Source organism: Bison bison, unplaced genomic scaffold (assembly GCF_000754665.1).
Source record: "Bison bison bison isolate TAMUID 2011002044 unplaced genomic scaffold, Bison_UMD1.0 scf7180017864388, whole genome shotgun sequence".
NCBI classification, from domain to species: Eukaryota; Metazoa; Chordata; class Mammalia; order Artiodactyla; family Bovidae; genus Bison; species Bison bison.
Genome location: NW_011494960.1, coordinates 4,409,759 through 4,428,256, shown reverse-complemented (window position 1 = coordinate 4,428,256; position 18,498 = coordinate 4,409,759). Strand labels below are relative to the sequence as shown.

The 18,498-nt window shown below is 36.1% G+C and overlaps 1 protein-coding gene across 1 annotated transcript in view; it reads left to right on the top strand.

Annotated features, from left to right (window-relative positions):
• PRMT3 (protein arginine methyltransferase 3) overlaps positions 1-18,498 on the top strand; it is a 121,845-nt gene that overhangs the window by 63,430 nt on the left and 39,917 nt on the right. The window contains exons 12-13 of the mRNA XM_010858410.1: positions 10,244-10,431; positions 12,379-12,465. Coding sequence (XP_010856712.1) covers positions 10,244-10,431; positions 12,379-12,465 — 275 coding nt within the window. The remainder of the gene's footprint in view (positions 1-10,243; positions 10,432-12,378; positions 12,466-18,498) is intronic.

The following is an 18,498-nucleotide window of genomic DNA, read 5'->3' as shown; positions in this document are numbered from 1 at the left end:
TCTTGTAATAATTGCAGTGTTTTTTTTATGACAACTATATTTAATGACTAGAAACTAATATTATCTACTTTTGTCTGCTGCTGCTAAGTCACTTCAGTTGTGTCCAACTCTCTGCGACCCCATAGACAGCAACCCACCAGGCTTCCTGATCCCTGGGATTCTCCAGGCAAGAACACTGGAGTGGGTTGCCATTTCCTTCTCCAATGCATGAAAGTGAAAAGTGAAAGTGAAGTCAATCAGTCGTGTCCGACTCTGTATGACCCCATGGACTGCTGCCTACCAGGCTCCTCCGTCCATGGGATTTTCCAGGCAAGAGTACTGGAGTGGGGTGCCCTTGCCTTCTCCGCTACTTTTGTCTACTAGCAGCCAAATAATACAGTCTACCTTTATTTATTGTATTACATATAATCGTCACAACAGCCCTTTGAGATTTTAGAAACATAGATGTCCTGGATGGTACATTTAAATATCCAAGCCTTGAACTTGTTTTTCTAAACACAGATCTGCCAGACTCTAGTATTCATGTTCTATTGACTGTTCCTTGTTGTTTCTTTACTAAAGTGCATTTTATTGAATCTCATTCTTGCCTTGAAGTTGTTTCAGGGGAAGATTCAGAAAACTGTTTCCATACCTCCCTGAGTGGTGTTCATTGATCTTACTGAGGGACTGACAGCAGTTTAATACATTTAAATTGAATTCTTGATGAAATTCATTAAGAACTTACAGCCATGTGAATAAAGAGGTTGTAGCTGAAACAGTGGCAGAGCTATTTTCCATCATCGGAGGGATAAAGTAGAGACACATAAATCTATCTCTTTCCATATTTTTATATAGCTGCTTTTAGCACTCAGATATTCTAGGGGTGTAGTAAAGAGAGGTCAGCATTCAACTGCATCAGTGGTGCTATTGAATGTTACTTGTCAACAGAATTAAAAAAGTAGGAAAAGACAGAAATGAGTAACATGAAGTGGTTTAGCCTATTTTGTGTATTTGAGCATGCTTTGATGAATATCATTGGTCATCTAGATGCTCATTCTTTTATTGCAAATAAGAGTTTTATGTTTTTCTTAATGAAAGATTTAGTAAGCTATTAGTAGTGTAAAGATTTAAGAAAGAATAACTGAATTATGAGAAATAGACTATTGAAGACTATATAAGCATGAAGGGACCACAATTTATTTTTACAGGAATCTTAGTTCAATTTGTGTCTCACTTTATATATAATGGCAAGGCCTTCATAAAACATAGTCAGCCAATAGCTTAAGTAGTCACTCTCCTAATCACCAAGTAATCCACAGTACTTTAGAGGTGTTCATTTTCTGCTGTTATCACTAATAAAACTTCGTGGGGATTCCCTGGCAGTCCGGTGGTTAGGCTGACGCGGTGCATTCACTGCCTTGTTGCCTTGTTCAGTCCTCGGTTGGGGAACTAAGATTCCACATGCCATGTGGTGAGGCCAAATAAAATAATTAAAAATAAAATAATTTTTTTTAAGTTTTGTAAAGTTACTGAAAGCGGGTTTACTACTTTCTGCTTATTATCAGTTTACCAATTGTATATCAGAAACGTAGTGTTTTTACATTCAACCAACCAAAAACTCAGGAGGAACACCAGGAAAATGTTAGATCATGACCAGTGCATATTTTTACAAGAAATTAAGCAAAGAATCGGACATGACTGAGCAACTGAACTGAACTGAATTTGAAAACCAATGTATATTTTAGGATTGAAGCATAGATATAAATGTTTTATACACTAAAAGTGTCAAAATACCTACACAGATTTATCTTTAATAGGAATTTATGTAATTCATTATTTCATTGTTCAAGGGTTGGCTGTTTTATGTCATTTAAAAATGACAACTCACATCATAGCATTATAAGTACATTTACTACTACAAAGGTAATGTTAAAATGATACTGTTGATTAAAATTGAATGGTGAAGCTTGTGGTCATCAGTCCTGTCTGTGTCTTGATTGTGGTGGTGATTGTATAACTGGAGTATTTATCAAATCACATAGGATTATACACCGAAAAGGGCAAAGAGAGTGAGTTTTACTGCATATAAATTTTACCTCAGTAGAATTGACTTAAAAAAAAATGAAGCAGTATTACCTCCGTCAGGTCAAATGAATCATGATATAATATGATTTCTAGCTGTTTTGAAAAATAAAGCTATGTACTAACTTTATGCCCACTTCTGTAATTTTTGTTAGTATTATCAATATATCTCTCTATAACTAAAAAATAATTGGGGTGATTAAGAAGTGGAAAGGAAAGGGAAGAACCAAGTAAATACACTGTTTATCATTACTCGTGATAGATTAGTAAATACTATTAAAAAGAGAAACAGGAGATATTCTGTAAGGTTGTAATTATAAAGTTAGCTATTAGCACAAAAAAGGCAGACTTCGTAAATAAAAGAATATTTAAGAAAAAAGGAAAAAGACTGTGCAGTTGAACTGCTTAAAAAACAATAAAACAAAAACTATAGATACAGAGTAACATGATAGGAACAAGAAAAGTTTTCATATCAATGATGTACATGGACTAAACTAATTTATAAAAGAAAAAAATTTTTACGTTGGAACACAAGAGAAACCCTGATTCTGTGGTACACTTAAAACAAAATTACATAGAAAAGTCAGGACAAAAAAGAGATACTCAAGCAAAGAGGAAAATACAGTTACATTATTGATACCTAACAAAAGGGAATATGGGCAAAATATATAATTATTCATAAAAATAGGGCTTAGCACTAAGGAGCAAAATCATGCCCATCTTCATAGCTACTGAAAAGGTTGATGTATATAAAATATGTAAACAATCTGAAAATTTGGTTAAGAATGGCATACTTAAGTTGTTTGTTTCTGAGAATCTCCCCCATGAAATATCTTCTCATTATAAAAGGGAAAATAGTAAATTTATCTGTAGAAGCCTAGCAGACTCCACTTTTAGTCGTAATCAGAGTTCGCATCCTCGAGAATTGGACTAATTAATACTGTTGGAGCATGAAGAAATAATTTGTTTCTTTGAAACATCCTCAGAACTGATAACGGTTTTGTAAAATTATAATGTTGCATAGAAATGTAGAGGCCCATTAAAGGAGACATCTTCTCTGGTATTGGAAAAGAATGTTATTTTCATTGCCTTTCATTACAAGGAAAATGAAAGTTTTCTTCCCCTCTCATACAGTCAGAACAAAACTCAACTTCCTTATGAGGTCCTCAGTATACCGCTTCTCTAATTTATAAATTGTCAGGATTATCAAGTTGAGAACTTTGTTTATGCAAAGCAGAGTTTTAAGACAGCCGTTTCCTAAGTCGTCATTTCCTGACCTTGACAGACCATCACAATGTCTGGGACCTTTTATTAGAATTCCGGATACTTTGGAACCAAAAACCACATCAGATACTTTTGACCCAAAACTTGGGGAATCATCCTGTTTTTCAAATTTATTTAAGGTGTACACAGTAGTGGACTTCCGTGGTGGTTCAGTGGTAAAGAATCCGCCTGCCTAGCAGGAGACTCAGGTTGGGTTCCAGGGTCGGAAAGATGCCCTGGAGAAGGAAGTGGCATCCCACTCCAGTATTCTTGCCTGGGTAATCCCATGGACAGAGGAGCCTGGAGGGCTACTGTGCATGGGATTGCAGAGTCTGACATGATTTAGCAAGTAAACAGCAACAATACACAGTAGTAGGTATTGCTGCCTCTGAAAAGTAGGCAGAGATTTAGGTGTGTATCATTAGTGGAGCCTCAGTCATGGACTCGTGCCCAACTTGCAAAGGAGGGAAAGCAACTTTTTCTCATTTTCAGCTTCTGTAAAAGAAAGCAGATCTGTCTCATAACAGGAAATCTCATGCACAGTTCAGAAGAGGGCAGCAGAACAGAGTGGCAGATACATACATTGGAATCCTGGTCTATGCTAATAAGAAATTGCCTCTGTTATGAGTTCCAGGTTTACAAATGCCTTTCCCTTGCAAGCTGAACTCTAGAGTGTATTGACTCCTCCCCCATTTCTGCTTGGTTGCTCTCCTTTTTAGTGTCTCTCTTTGCTTTATCACCTTATTCCTTTACTCAGATGGAATGGGTAAGGCAGAACATTCCCATTTTCCTCACTTTGCCCTGAAGTTTTTATTATCTCTAATCTTCCTTAACACTTTTCTCTTTCCTCATTCTTTTCCAACAGGTGCTCATTAGGGCAGTTGAGTTCCTCTTTACTTTTTCTCTGTTTGAAAAGCACAAAATGTGGCATCATGAATAATGGAAAGCACAAAATTTTGCAGTCAGACCTCGAATTAAATCCCTGCTTCATCAGATGACTAGTTACCTAGTTAGCTGATTAACAGTAATTTTGGAAAGTTACTTTATTCCTCTGAACTTCAGGTTCCTTATCTTAAAAATGAAGATTATAATCTAGCTTTATAGAATCAGTCAAAAGTCTAAATGAGGTGCTTGACATAAAGTAGTTGCTCAATAAAAGTTAATTCCACTCCTGAGTTTTAGCTGATAAACATGAGATTCATGTTAAATTTATACATTATAAAAGTTTGCAATCAGTTTAGGCATTTTCACCTGTCTTTTGTCTAGTACTTTTACATAACTTATCTCAGTATAATCAGTCACTGAGTCTGTGTCATAGTGCTTAGAGGTTTCCTTCAGTATTTCCATAATTCACTGTGTACTTCCTCATCTTCAGATTCATTTTGCCCACATTTATTATTTTGGTTTTGTTCAGTGATATTGTAGTACTGTCATTTTCTACCTTTTTTAGTATAATTTTTTCAGTGTATATTACAGCCACAATTTAGCCTAGCTAAGCTTTAGAGTGGACCCAGTCAGTATTTATTATAAGTTAATGATGAGAAAAGTTGCAATTTCCAAATAAACAGTTGATTTTTAAGATAACCTTATTATATAAATTGAAATTAATGTTTTAAAACTCTGCGATTATTTGATGATGTAGTTACCTAGTAGTACATTTTCCTTGATGTATGATAGTCATTTTATCATTGACTATTATTTCACTGAAGTTTTCCTCTATGTGGTTCATATACTGTGAAAAGAACAGTCTATATTGACTTATTTATTATCTCCTTTTTGTTATAAACCTTTTCCTTCTCTGGTTACTTACATACAAACAATGATGCTAGTGTTTACTAGGAGTAGTTTCTTCATGCGTCTCAGTCTTATCCTTTAGTGTTCAAAAGTTTGTGAGGCATTTCTAAGGGATAAAGGAGTTCCCATCTTTATCTGTTCACCATGTGAGCTGTTCTAGTGACAAATGAATTCTGGGCAATGAATCGAGAAGGACACAGATGTCAAAGCCATGAATTTATAAATGGTCTGCTAAGAGAAGGCTTTTGTCCAGTCAGTGCTTTGTTAATTTCACCTACAAGAGGGAATAATTATTCAATTATGCTTCCATCTGACAAAAATCAGATGACAAATGTGTCAGAATGTGAAGGTAAAGGGTTAGTCAGGATTCTGGCAGGTGGCCCAAAATGTTAGCCAGCTGTGAGGAGGTGGATAAAGAATCAAATTGACCTATAGCACTGATAGTAGGTCTTTCATGAATATTCATATATCTTACTAACTGAAAGATAAAAACTTATTTCTAAATTCTAACACATACAGAGGCCATGATTTTTTATATCTTTGTGAAATATATTCGATAATTAGCTTGAAAAATAAACTTCAAAAAATTAAATCATATTCCTCTTTAGTCTGTTTCTTCTTATTACCAACATATTTTTTAAATTGTTTAACAGTTAAAATATGTTGTTGTTACTTCCTATAATCTGCTAATTGTGTGAGCAATTTTTTTAAATTGGAGAATAATTGCTTTACAGTATTGTGTTGGTTTTTGCCATACATCAACATGAATCGGCCCCAGATATACATATATCCCCTCCCTCCTCAACTCCCCTTCCATCTCCCTCTCCATCCCACATCTCTGGGTTGTCCCTGAGCACTGAGTTAAGCTCCTGTGTCACACAGCAAATTCCCACTTGCTATCTATTTTACATATAGTGATACATATGTTTCCATGCTGTTCTCTCGATTCGTCCCACCCTCTCCTTCCCCAGCTGCGTCCACAAGTCTGTTCCCTATGTTTCTGTCTCCCTTGCTGCCCTGCAGATAGGTTCATCAGTACTGTCTTTCTAGATTCCATACGCATGTGTTAATATACAATGTCTTTCTGACTTACTTTACTCTGTATAATAGGCTAGGTTCAACCACCTCATTAGGATTGACTCTAATGTGTTCTTTTTTATAGTTGAGTAATATTCCATTACACACACACACACACACACACACACACACACACACACACCACGATTTCTGTAAGATTCATCTGTCGATGGACATCTAGGTTGCTTCCATGTACTGGCTGTTGTAAAAAGTGCTGCCACAAACATTTGGGTACTTGCATCTTTTTCAGTTATGGTTTTCTCAGGGTATATGCCCAGTAGTGGGATTTTTGTGTCATACGGTAGTTCTATTCCTAGTTGTTTAAGGAATCTCCATACTGTTCTCCATAGTGACTGTATCAATTTATATTCCCACCAGTAGCAAGAGGGTTCCCTTCTCTCCACATCCACTCCAGAATTTATCGTTTGTAGAATCTTTAATGATGGTCATTCTGACTAGTGTGAGGTGATACCTCATTGTAGTTTTGATTTGCATTTCTCTAATATCAGAATTGCTTTTTAATTAGTTTAGTAACTGAGTTTTTCCTTATAAAAACAGTGGAAAAGTTATCCTTATTTCTTAATGCTATTACTAATGAGTACATCATATTACTTGATTCAGTGCCTGATTTTGGACATTTCTAGAAAAGGCTAGATAGTATTTTAAGTCCACTAGATTTTTAATAATATTCTAAAATAGAAGAATTATACACTGCCTCATCTGTATTAGGAATATCCATAAGACTCTTGCTCCTTGGAAGAAAAGTTATGACCAACCTAGAGAGCATGTTAAAAAGCAGAGACATTACTTTGCCTGTAACAAAGGTCCGTCTAGTCAAAGCTGTGGTGTTTCCAGTAGTCATGTATGGGTGTGAGAGTTGGACTATGAAGAAAGCTGAGCACCGAAGAATTGATGCTTTTGAACTGTGGTGTTGGAGAAGACTCTTGAGAGTCCCTTGGACTGCAAGGAGATCCAACCAGTCCATTCTAAAGGAGATCAGTCCTGAATATTCATTGGAAGGACTGATGCTGAAGCTGAAACTCCAATACTTTGGCCACCTGATGCGAAGAACTGAGTCATTTGATAATACCCTGATGCTGGGAAAGATTGAAGGTGGGAGAAGAAGGGGATGACAGAGAATGAGACGGTTGGATGGCATCACTGACTCGATGGACATGATTTTGAGCAAGCTCCGGGAGTTGGTGATGATGGACAGGGAAGCCTGGTGTGCAGGACTGCAGTCCATGGGTTTGCAGAGAGTTGGAAATGACTGAGGGACTGAACTGAACTGATACCTAGTGTCCTGCTTATTTTTGTAGATAAAGTTTTATTAGAAAATAGCCATGCTCATGTATTTATAATTATCTGTGGGGCTTTTACATCATAGCACACCAGAGATTAATAGTTTCAGTAAAGACCATATAGCTTACAAAACCTAATACAGTCACTTTATATAAAATGTTTGCTGACCCCTGATCTATTATGTTCCTCTTTAAGGGTGAAACTACAGGACATAATGTTGGAAAGTTTCTGTGATGGTCATATTAAGTCTGACAAAGTGTACATAAAAAACTTGGTTTTGGTTTAGTTGCTAGGTTGTGTCCAGCTCTTGCAACCCCATGGACTATAGCCTACCAGTCTCCTCAGTCCATGGCATTCTCCAGGCAAGAATACTGGAGTGGGATGCCATTTCCTTCTCCAGGGGATCTTCCTGACCCAGATATCTAAAGTTGCTTCTATTTCTTCTTCAGTGTTCCTCATCATAAGGACCTGGTTCAGAAACTAAACATGCATACCTTTCCTATAGCAGATAACTCTTGCTGAATCACCGTTTGCAGTAGCATATCTTTTACTTTGAAGAATTTATATCAGTCAGAAATTTAAACACAAGTCAAGAGGCTTACCACATTAGTGGAGGAAGAGGAAAATAGAAGTAATCCAGGTTACCCAGCAGTCAACTCCAGCCCGGGGGAGCTGTCACACCTGACTCACTTGCTGCTTTAGACAAGACTTGGGAAACGTATCAGTATCATAGCACCAGGTTTTTTTTTCTGGGTATCTCAGATGTCAGGTTTGGAAGAAGCAGTTGCTTCGTTGTCAACAGATCTTATCATGGGCTTTATTTAGAAGATAATTTAGTACTGCTGTCATTGAATAATAAAATTCCTACAGCTGTGGAGAGAAAGTTTGGAGGAAGGAGAGTTATTTCTCTGATGTTTAAGTCTGAAGGCTAAGTTAATAATAGTGAAATTATTTCTTTTGTTTCTGTGGCACACATGTACTTGCTTTCGGTGTGTTGATACAGTAATGTGTACTTTATATTTTAATTCACAAATTCCCTAAATGTTGACATTTGAAGGACAAAGTTAATTTTATTGTTAGTCCAAAAAGCATCAGTATTGTTTTAAAATTTTTATGCTGTAGACTTTTACTTGTTACTAGAAGAGGGTTTCTCTCAGCTTCCCTGGTGGCTCAGTAGTAAAGAATCCCCCTGGCAATGCAAAGGACACAGGTTCATTCCCTTATCCGAGAAGATCGTACATGCCATGGAGCTACTAAGTCCATGCGCCACAACTGCTGAGCTAGAGCTCATGCTGCGCAACAAAAGAGGCCCCCACCGTGAGAAGCCCACTCACCACAACTAGAGAGCAGCCTCTGTTCTCTGAAACTACACACAGCAATGAAGACCAGAACAGCCGAAACTAAAAAAAAAGTCTCTCTGAACACACTATTCCCCTACCTCTCTTAACACTTACTCTCTTGGTATTGAATCCAGATAACCTCTTTTGTGATCCAGGCCTGTGTGTCAGCTGGTATTTGGATATTTTTACCTATTTGTCTAAGCATTAAACTCCCATATTCCTCTTGAATCTGCCCTTATTTTATTTGCTGTTTCCCTGGTTAGTACCATAGTTTGCCGAGTCACTAAGTATAAATCGTGTCATCCTTGCCTCTTTCCTGTTTTCTCGCTTTCTTAGCCAGCCTGTCTTACAGTCTAAGTTCTGCCTCCTAAACTTACCTTGACTGTATCTCCTCATTTCCATTCCCACAGCCGTCACTCTGCTTCAGATCAGCTGAATTATTACAAGTGCCTCTTTAAGTCTTGCTTCCTACCATTTATTCTCCACATTGCACTCCAGGTGGCTTTTCTGAAACCAAAATTTGACCAGGTGCTTCCTCATAGAAAATTTTTCACTGGCTTATCCTTATTCTCAGAATAAAGTCCAGTTTATTAATGTGGTTTACTCAGCCCTGGCTTTATTTTTTTTGGTTTTACTTAGCTTTGTAGCTTAGTATTCCTTACTTATTCCTCTCAAGTTGGAGTGTACTATGTCCCTAGATGCCCACTGCCCACCCTACCTAGAACATATCTTCCCCCTCCCCCCCAAACATTCCAAACTTACTTGTTCTTCAGCTCTCATCGTAATAATTTGTTTCCCTGCCATAAACCTGAGTTAGCTGGGGTTTTTTGTTTTTTGTTTTTCTTTTCTATAGGTCTCTTAGTACCTTATGCTTCCCCTTTCTTAGTATTTATTACATCACAAATAATTGTCAGTTTATTTGTCAAAATTATATAAATGTAAGTTTGAGTAGGGTCATGTATCCACAGTCTGTAAATTAGAGTAACTTACTGGCACATATTTAGTGCTCATAAATATTTACCTTTTATAATAAATAAGAGAGGGTAATATGAACTGGTCTGCACAACTATAAAATTCTGTCCCATAATTTTCTTTACATGTCACATAACATCTTTAGAAATGACTTGTCTTTACACGTTTCAAAAGAACATATAAGGTAAAAATCTAGTACCTCTTTACAGTTAGCATGTTTAATATTAATAATTTCAAGATTGTGTCATCCTTTTAAAATAATTTGAATAGGAGCTCATCATTGAAATCCTTATTTTAATCTTACTACCCTCCATTGCTAGTAATCAATTGCTAGTAATCTCTACTTTGGGTTTGGTATTTCTGGTTAGCCTAATGATTATATTTTGTTATAAAGGCAGATAACACTAAATTGTTGGGTGTTTTATTTGTTACAGTCTACCCTGATATTTGCACTATCAGCCTTGTGGCAGTAAGTGATACGAATAAGCATGCTGATAGAATTGCTTTTTGGGATGACGTCTATGGCTTCAACATGTCCTGCATGAAGAAGGCAGTCATTCCGGAGGCTGTGGTGGATATTTTAGATCCAAAGACACTTATTTCAGACGCCTGTAGTATTAAGGTGGGTACTTACCTAATTTTCTTTAACGATGTGGCTTTTTATTATTTTTCATTTATGAGGTTAGTATTTCAAATTAATGAATTGATTTTAAGTATGGGTCTTCAAAACTAATCATTCTTCATTTTAATTAAAGCAACTTGATGTCATAATATTTACCAGTTGACTGTGCCATCCGTTTGGAATCACTTCTCTTTATGTAGTAAAGTTTCTTACACTGAAGGCTTGAATCATTGACTTAGTAAAGGCAGAAAGTCCTGTTGTAGTGTCGTTTCTGCTTTACCACCACCTCCTGCCCTTAGTTCTAAGCTTCTTATTTACAGCCAGGTTATTCATTCATGTATGTTTCACACAGTTTAACTTCTCATTCAGATTTCCTCCGTTCAGATTAAGTAATTATAGTGACTATGTCCATGAGACTAAAACCCTGCTGTTTTAAATTTTATATTTTTCACCATGTTAATCTCTAGTTTTATTGACAATTTGCTATGTCGAATTTGCATAGGTTGAGTAATTTTGCCGTTAGTGATAGTACTGTTGGTTTTGGTGAAAGACTCCTTAATTTATCTATTTCAATTGTATAATTAAATAAATATAGCTTGTTTAGTATTAAATTCAGAACACTGTCTCTTTTTAGTCACACTGTTACTTTCATAGTATCAATAATTATTCTTGGCACAAAATATTCAGTAGATACTCAGTAAAAGTTCATTAATTTTCTTAAGTGGATAAAGTCTTAATATGTAAAGTTTCTCAACAAGAAAACAAGCTGATTAAAATTGCGTTCATTTAAGAAAAAAAAATATAGCATGGTTAATGACTATAGGACTGTTCAGTGCCCTGGTACACTGAGTGTAAAGGATCTATTTGGATTCTTCCACTCAGGGAGGGTGTATGGTTATAGCCAATTCAGTCTTAAGATGGAACAGAAAGAGAAGGGTCCCATGTCGTGGTGCTAATTTCTCTTTCTAGTTATTTCTTGGCTTAATTCCCCAAAATGCTATGGGTAAATAAGATAGTTGAAATAGAAAATTTAGGACTGATAAACCAAGGTGTTTAAAAAGTATACATATCCTTTTTCTTTTTGTTTGTTTAGGTAAATGTTGCCTGTTCTGTATTCCCCAATCCTGTTATAAATAAAAGGCAACCACAATGTAGCTTCTTTAAAATTTGCTCACTGTTTAAAATAGAGTAATGCCTCAAGTAGTCGTGTGAATTGTGTTCACTGTGTTACAACCTATTCATGGTCAGCCAAATGCCAATGACAGCCTTCACAGCGCAGCATCCTTTGGTCACACTGCTGTACCCAAGTCCATCTACTCTCCATAGTGAAATGGAGAAAGCTTTGAACTAGGACAGAACAGGAAAATAAGGGTATTTGGCCATTTTTTTCCCTGAAGTGAATCTTCATAGTTGATTTTGTTCATTGTTTGGAATTGTTATGGTTGTTCTTAATGTCTAACAAACTTCAAATGCACTTGCAAAAATGAATTCTAAAACATCTTGTTCTTCTAAATAGCATATGTTTTCAAGTTGGCATTTCCTACAAAAAAGATTGACTTACCACATAATTTATTGTCAATGTGTACCACTGGTGGTTTACAAAATGATTTTGGTTGGAACAAGGAAAACACTTTTTATTTGAGAGTATCTTAATCTATCTTAGAAAAAACTTTAGCACAACAGAGCCATGATTTGATATATATTATTCATATAACAAGTCTAAGTAAAAAATACTAATTTGATTAAAAGAAGATATAATTATATATTAGTGCTAGTAGCCCTTAAGTTTAGAAATAATCCCCAAAGTGGAGTGTGGGTGATTAAAGTTTGCAAAGCATTGGCTTACAGTAATTTTTTTGCATAAAAAGAAATATTTATGTGTTTCTGATTTTGTTTTTACTATTTTTACTAAATCCTTCCCTCTACTCTTTTTTTTTTCATGGGTAGCATATAGATTGTCATACGACATCTGTCTCAGATTTGGAATTTTCTTCAGATTTTACCCTAAAAATCACAGAGACATCATTGTGCACGGTAAGCTGTTTCATTCTACTTTCACAAATCTCTCTAGTAGTGTGGTTGATTGGCAGGCTAATGAATTAATTACCAGACTTGTGATAAATGAAAAAGACTATTGCCTTTGACAGTCTATCGAATCTGTCTGTTGAATAGATCTGTTTTAATAAGTCAGTAGACTTCAGAAAGTTGAGAAGAGAGAGTATTAGGAAACCATGTTTACATAGTGATATTTCTTTATAAACTCTTCACTGTTACTTATATAATTAATGGAGAACACTCAACTTTATCTTCATAGATAAAAGGGAAATGCCCTGCTCCTCTCACTGACTCTTAACACTCAATTTAGATGGAAATAAGATGATCATTTGGTATAATATTTTATATTCCTGTGAGAAAAATAATGAAGAAACTGATGGTGTACCTGTCTTGAAAGATTCAGCCTGCTCTAATAGAAATAAGTAGATGTTTTAGAAAAGTTAGACAAATCTAGATTCACATTTGGTTCTGCCACTCCATAGTTTGTTACTTTGTTCAGCTTACCTAGGTAGTTAGTACTGCAGACTAATTAACTGCTTTAAGAAAAATGGTTATTCTTTCTGTGTTGAAGACTAATTGTATAGATTAGTGAGGTATAACATGTGAAAGCACCTACAATGTAGCCAGAAATGTTATTACTAAAATACATTAATTTTTCTTAAATAATTTCTAAATGTGTATTAACACTAAGTTTACAGTATATACCTTTACCAGGAGACTTAGAATGTTAACAAAATGTGGACCTTTCCTTACCAACGTATAAATTTACATAGGTATTATAGGTATATTTTTATCATCTTAAAATTTAATTACATGGTTTAAAAAATACTAACTATATCTTCAAAATGAAAAATTTTATTGAAAACCGTATCGTCAGAAACTGTGAAACAGATTATAGTCATGTAAACTTTGACTCTTCAACCTGATTCTTTTAAATACTTTGCTCAGATCAACGTACAAAGATTATATGATTTCTTCAAGAGTTTTTTCAGTTCATTTTGAGCCAATAATTATTTTATATCCAAAAATGTTTTAGCTATTCTTTGATGTTATGAGAAAGTCTTTTTTTCATCAAAGTTGGTTTTATAGTTTAAAAAAAAATCTAAATCCCAGACTTATGATTGTTAAGCACCCATTATATTAATGTATTTAATTGGTGAAAAGCAAAATTTCATTTTTCCCATTTGTTTATCCCAGACTTTCTAATTCTGCTTTTTATTAATAGAAACTGAAGTTATTTGGTCAGTTGAAATTACAGACTACAGCCTTTAACTCCTAGACTTACTCTGTGTTTTGATATTCATAATCCTTGAGTGTTAAAAATGACCTCGTTTTTAAAAAAAATATTTTATTGAAGTGTGGTTGATTTACAAATGTGTTAATTTCTGCTGTACAGCAGAGTGATTCAGTTATACATATATATACATTCTTTTTCATATTCTTTTTCATTATGGTTTATTATACAATATTGAATATAGTTCCCTGTGGTATACAGTAGGACCTTGTTTATCCCTTCTGTATATAATACTTTGCATCTGCTAATCCCAACCACCCACTCCATCCCTCCCCACTACACCAAACCACAGTCTGTTCTCTGTATCCATGGGTCTGTTTCTGTTTTGTAGATAATTCCATTTGTGTCATATTTTAGATTCCACATACAATTGCTGTCATATTATGTTTGTCCTCTGACTTACTTCAGTTAGTATGATCATCTCTGGGTCCATCCTTGTTGCTGCAAATGGCATTATCTCATTCTTTTTCTATGGCTAAGGAGTATTCCGTTGTGTATATCTGTACCTCATCTTTTTTATCCATTCATCTGTTAACATTTAGGTTGCTTTCGTGTTTCGGTTATTATGAATAGTGCTATTATGAACATAGGGGTACGTGTATCTTTTTGAGTTATAGTTTTTTCTAGATATGTGCCTAGGAGTGGGATTGCTGAATCGCATGTTTTTTTAGCAACCTCCATATGGCTTTCCATAGTAGCTATACCAATGTACATTCCCACCAACAATGTAGGAGGATTCCCTTTTCTCCACACCCTCTCCAGCATTTGTTATTTGTTGATTTTTAATGGTGACCATTCTGACTGGTGTGAGGTGGTACCTTGTTGTAGTTTTGATTTGAAAAGTGAAAGTTAGTCATTCAGTCATGTCCGACTCTTTGTGACCCCATGGACTGAGCCCACCAGCCTCCTCTGTCCATGGAATTCTCCAGGCGAGAATTCTGGAGTGCGTACTCGTTCCCTTCTCCAGGGATCAAACCCAGGGCACCTGCATTGCAGGTAGACTCTTTACCGACTGAGATTTGATTTACATTCCTTTAATAATTAGTGATATTGAGCATCTTTTCATGTGCCTGTCGGCCATCTGTATTTGTTCTTTGGAGAAATTTAGGTCCTTATTTAGGTCGTTTATTTAGGTCTTCTGCCCCTTTTTTGGTTGAGTTGTTTTTTGTTCCTGAGTTGCATGAGCTGTTGTATAGTTTGGATATTAGTCCCGTGGTGGTGGTGGTGGTGGTGGTGGTCATCTTTCCTCCCAGTCTGTAGGTTGTTTTCTTTTGCTTATGGTTTCCTTTGCTGTGCAAAAGCTTATGTTTGATTAGGTCCCATTTGTTTATTTTTCCTTTTACTTCTATTGCCTTGGGAGACTGCCCTAAGAAAACAGTGGTACAATTTATGTGAGAGAATATCTTGCCTATATTCCCTTCTGGTTTTATGGGGTCATGCCTTATGTTTAAATCTTTAAGCCATTTTCAGTTTATTTTTGAGTATGGTGTGAGGATATGTTCTAATTTCATTGATTTACATTTGACTGTCCAACTTTGCCTACACTGCTTGCTGAAGAGAGACTGTCTAAAAGAGACCTTGATTAATGGCCATTGATCTATAAAGTAACTCTTAGAAGTTACTTGTTGTATTACCACTACTATTAAATAATATTATTTCAAATCTACTTGCAGTGATCTCCACACAAATCAAAGTAGAGCAAATATGAAACTGGTGAAGACCTCAAGACTGTGTTTGTTTTTAGTTGTGCATATTTTTGAACTTTATTTATATGAGTTTATTGAGTTTTATTGAAATGTTTTTTATTTTCTGGGTATGGGTTGAGGTTCTTAGTTTCAGACAACGGAATCCAGATAAGCTTGTTTAAGCAGAAAGAATTTGCTAAAGAAAATAAGAGGATTTCCAGACACAGTGGCAGAGCTAAAGGATAGGCTACATTTTGAACCTCCAGAAACAACTTATAGAACCACACCACCTTAGAACTGGCCTGCTACAAAAGCTGTCTTCCCCACTGCAGGCCCAATAAGCCCCAGTACCCCTGGCCCACTGAGGTACCACCACTGACAGCCCCAGATGCATAACCACTTCACTACCATTCTGTTCCTGTCCTCTACCCACCACCCAACTCATGCTGTCCAGTTCCTCCTTACAAATCTTTATTCAACACCTCTACATAGCTGAATGCAGATTATGTTGTACCCTAGTTACAGAAAGTCTTGGAAAATACTTTTAGCCACAGAAGTGTTAGGCTGGAGAAAGTATCATAACACATAAGCTGGGTTCCCTTGCTATCTGAAAGTAGAGTGTTCTGTGAAACTTTTTGTAAACTGAAGTGGTGTAAAGCGAAGAAAGCTACCTTAGAACCACATCTTGCTAAAGATGCATAAGCTAAATTGGTATAAAGTGTAGATGCAATTCATAGCTCTGGTGGCTTGATGCTGAGATGCCTAGTGTGAATCCTGGGAAAGAAGTGTGGCACTCTCTCCAGAACAAACACTGAATGCTACTTTTGCTTTTCACCGTTTTTTGTAAAAGCAAAAATCCTCTTCAAATTTATTTCTGTTAGGGAAAACATAGTAACGTAGGTCTTTTTTAAAAGGGACATGGTGTAAAGTGAACTTTTGAAAAGCAGGAGATACCTATATAGAATTATTTCTATTGTTATTTGGGATAGAGTACAAGAAAGAAGCTTTATGTTAAAAGAAATTGTATTTATCCTTTGATGATCTTAGTTTTATTTTGTATATTTAAAAGAGTAAAATAGAATGAAAAAAGGGAAAAAAACTGGTAGTCTGTTTAATCCAAAGATTGTAATCAAAATGTTTATGTTGAAAAATAATGTGTCAAATAGGTGTTACTGCATTTGTCCTTGTACATTTGGAGTTCCATATCTGTGAAGAACCATTTAGAATTACATTTTTATTCCCAACTTGCCTGAATGATTGTAATGTAAAAGTCTGGATTGAGACTGGCCCAGAGTTTGAGAGAAAGGTGGCAGGAGATTGGAAGGGACCCGTATGTGTGTGATCACACTGCTAAATAGTTCTGTAACTCACCTTGAGAGGAATGTATAGTCTTAAATCATATTTATTGGTTGCGTGCCAAGTTTTGAAGATAAAAATTTTAGTACTCAACGTTTATGCTAACTCCTCTGATACTATGTGGTCAAATAGTCAATATAAATTATCTTTGATGGTGATAATATCCAGCAGGCATTGAACATTTGTATGTCAGGCAATGTGCTAATCACTTTAAAAGCATTATTTCATTTAGTTTGCATAATGACTAGTTTACATGGATACTAATATTCCCATTTTATGGGTGAAGAAAAAGATAAATCACTGTAATATTTTGAGCAATACACTTACTCTTTCCTAACCCAAAGAAACTTTCATAGTGGGATCATACAAACTATTAAAGGAACATTGGGAAACGTTATGAGTTCTTCCAGGTGTGAAAGACAGGAGGTTGCATGTTCTCTATTTGAAACAGGTTTGAAAAATCTTATTCCCAGCTAGTAGTCTAGCAGTTGTTGAGAGGGAGAGGGAAGAGAATGTGTATGATCACAGTGTGCTCTTTATCCGGGGTGGGACTGACAGACTCATAGGCTACAATAAGCCCCATAGTCCATCCTCTTTGCAGCAAAGAAAAAGTATATCTTAGAAAAATCTTTTCTTTACGCTGTCAGAGTAAGCTTATAGTTGTTTGATTAATCACGTACATTTCGTAAAACCCGCCTTTGCTTCCAAATATGTTACTCTAACATGAACCTGACTTGAGTGAGATTTTATGGCCTAATGCTTGTATTGCATTTTCATTGTTTGTGAATCTCAACCATCCACCCGTATCTACTCCAGGTATCTTTGGCTCTTTTGCTGTTGTCGTTGTTTAGTCACTCAGTCGTATCCGACTTTTGCCACCCCATGGACTGCAGCACACCAGGCTTCCCTGTCCTTCACCATCTCCCAGAGCTTGTTCAAACTCATGTCCATTGCATCAGTGATGCCATCCAGCCTTCTCGTCCTCTTGCATCCCCTTCCCCTCCTGCCTTCAATCTTTCCCAGCATCAGGGTCTTTCCCAATGAGTCGGCTCTTCACATCGGGTGGCCAAAGTATCGGGGCTTCAGCTTCCGCATCAGTCCTTCCAATGAATATTCAGGACTGATTTCTTTTAGGATGGACTGCTTGGATCTCCTTGCAATCCAAGGGACTCTCAAAAGCCTTCTCCAACAGCACAGTTTGAAAGCATCACTTCTTTGGTGCTTATCCTTCTTTATGGTCCAAGTCTCATATCCATATGAGACTAGTGCATAAACCTTAACTTTGACTATATGGACCCTTGTCATTAAAGTGATATCTCTGCTTTTTAATATGCTGTCTTAATACGCTGTCTAGGTTTGTCATAGCTCTTCTTCCAGGGAGTAAGAGTCTTTAAATGTCATGGCTGCAGTTACAGTCTGCAGTAATTTTAGAGCCCAAGAAAATAAAGTCTGTCACTGTTCCCATTGTTTCCCCATCTACTTGCTATGAGATGGGACGAGATGCCATAATCTTAGTTTTTTGAATGTTGTTTTAAGCCAGCTATTTCATTCTCCTTTTCACCTTCATTAAGAGGCTCCTTTGTTCCTCTTTGCTTTCTGCCATAAGGGTGGTATCATCTGCATATCTGAGGTTATTGATATTTCTCTGGCAATCTTGATTCCAGCTTATGCTTCATC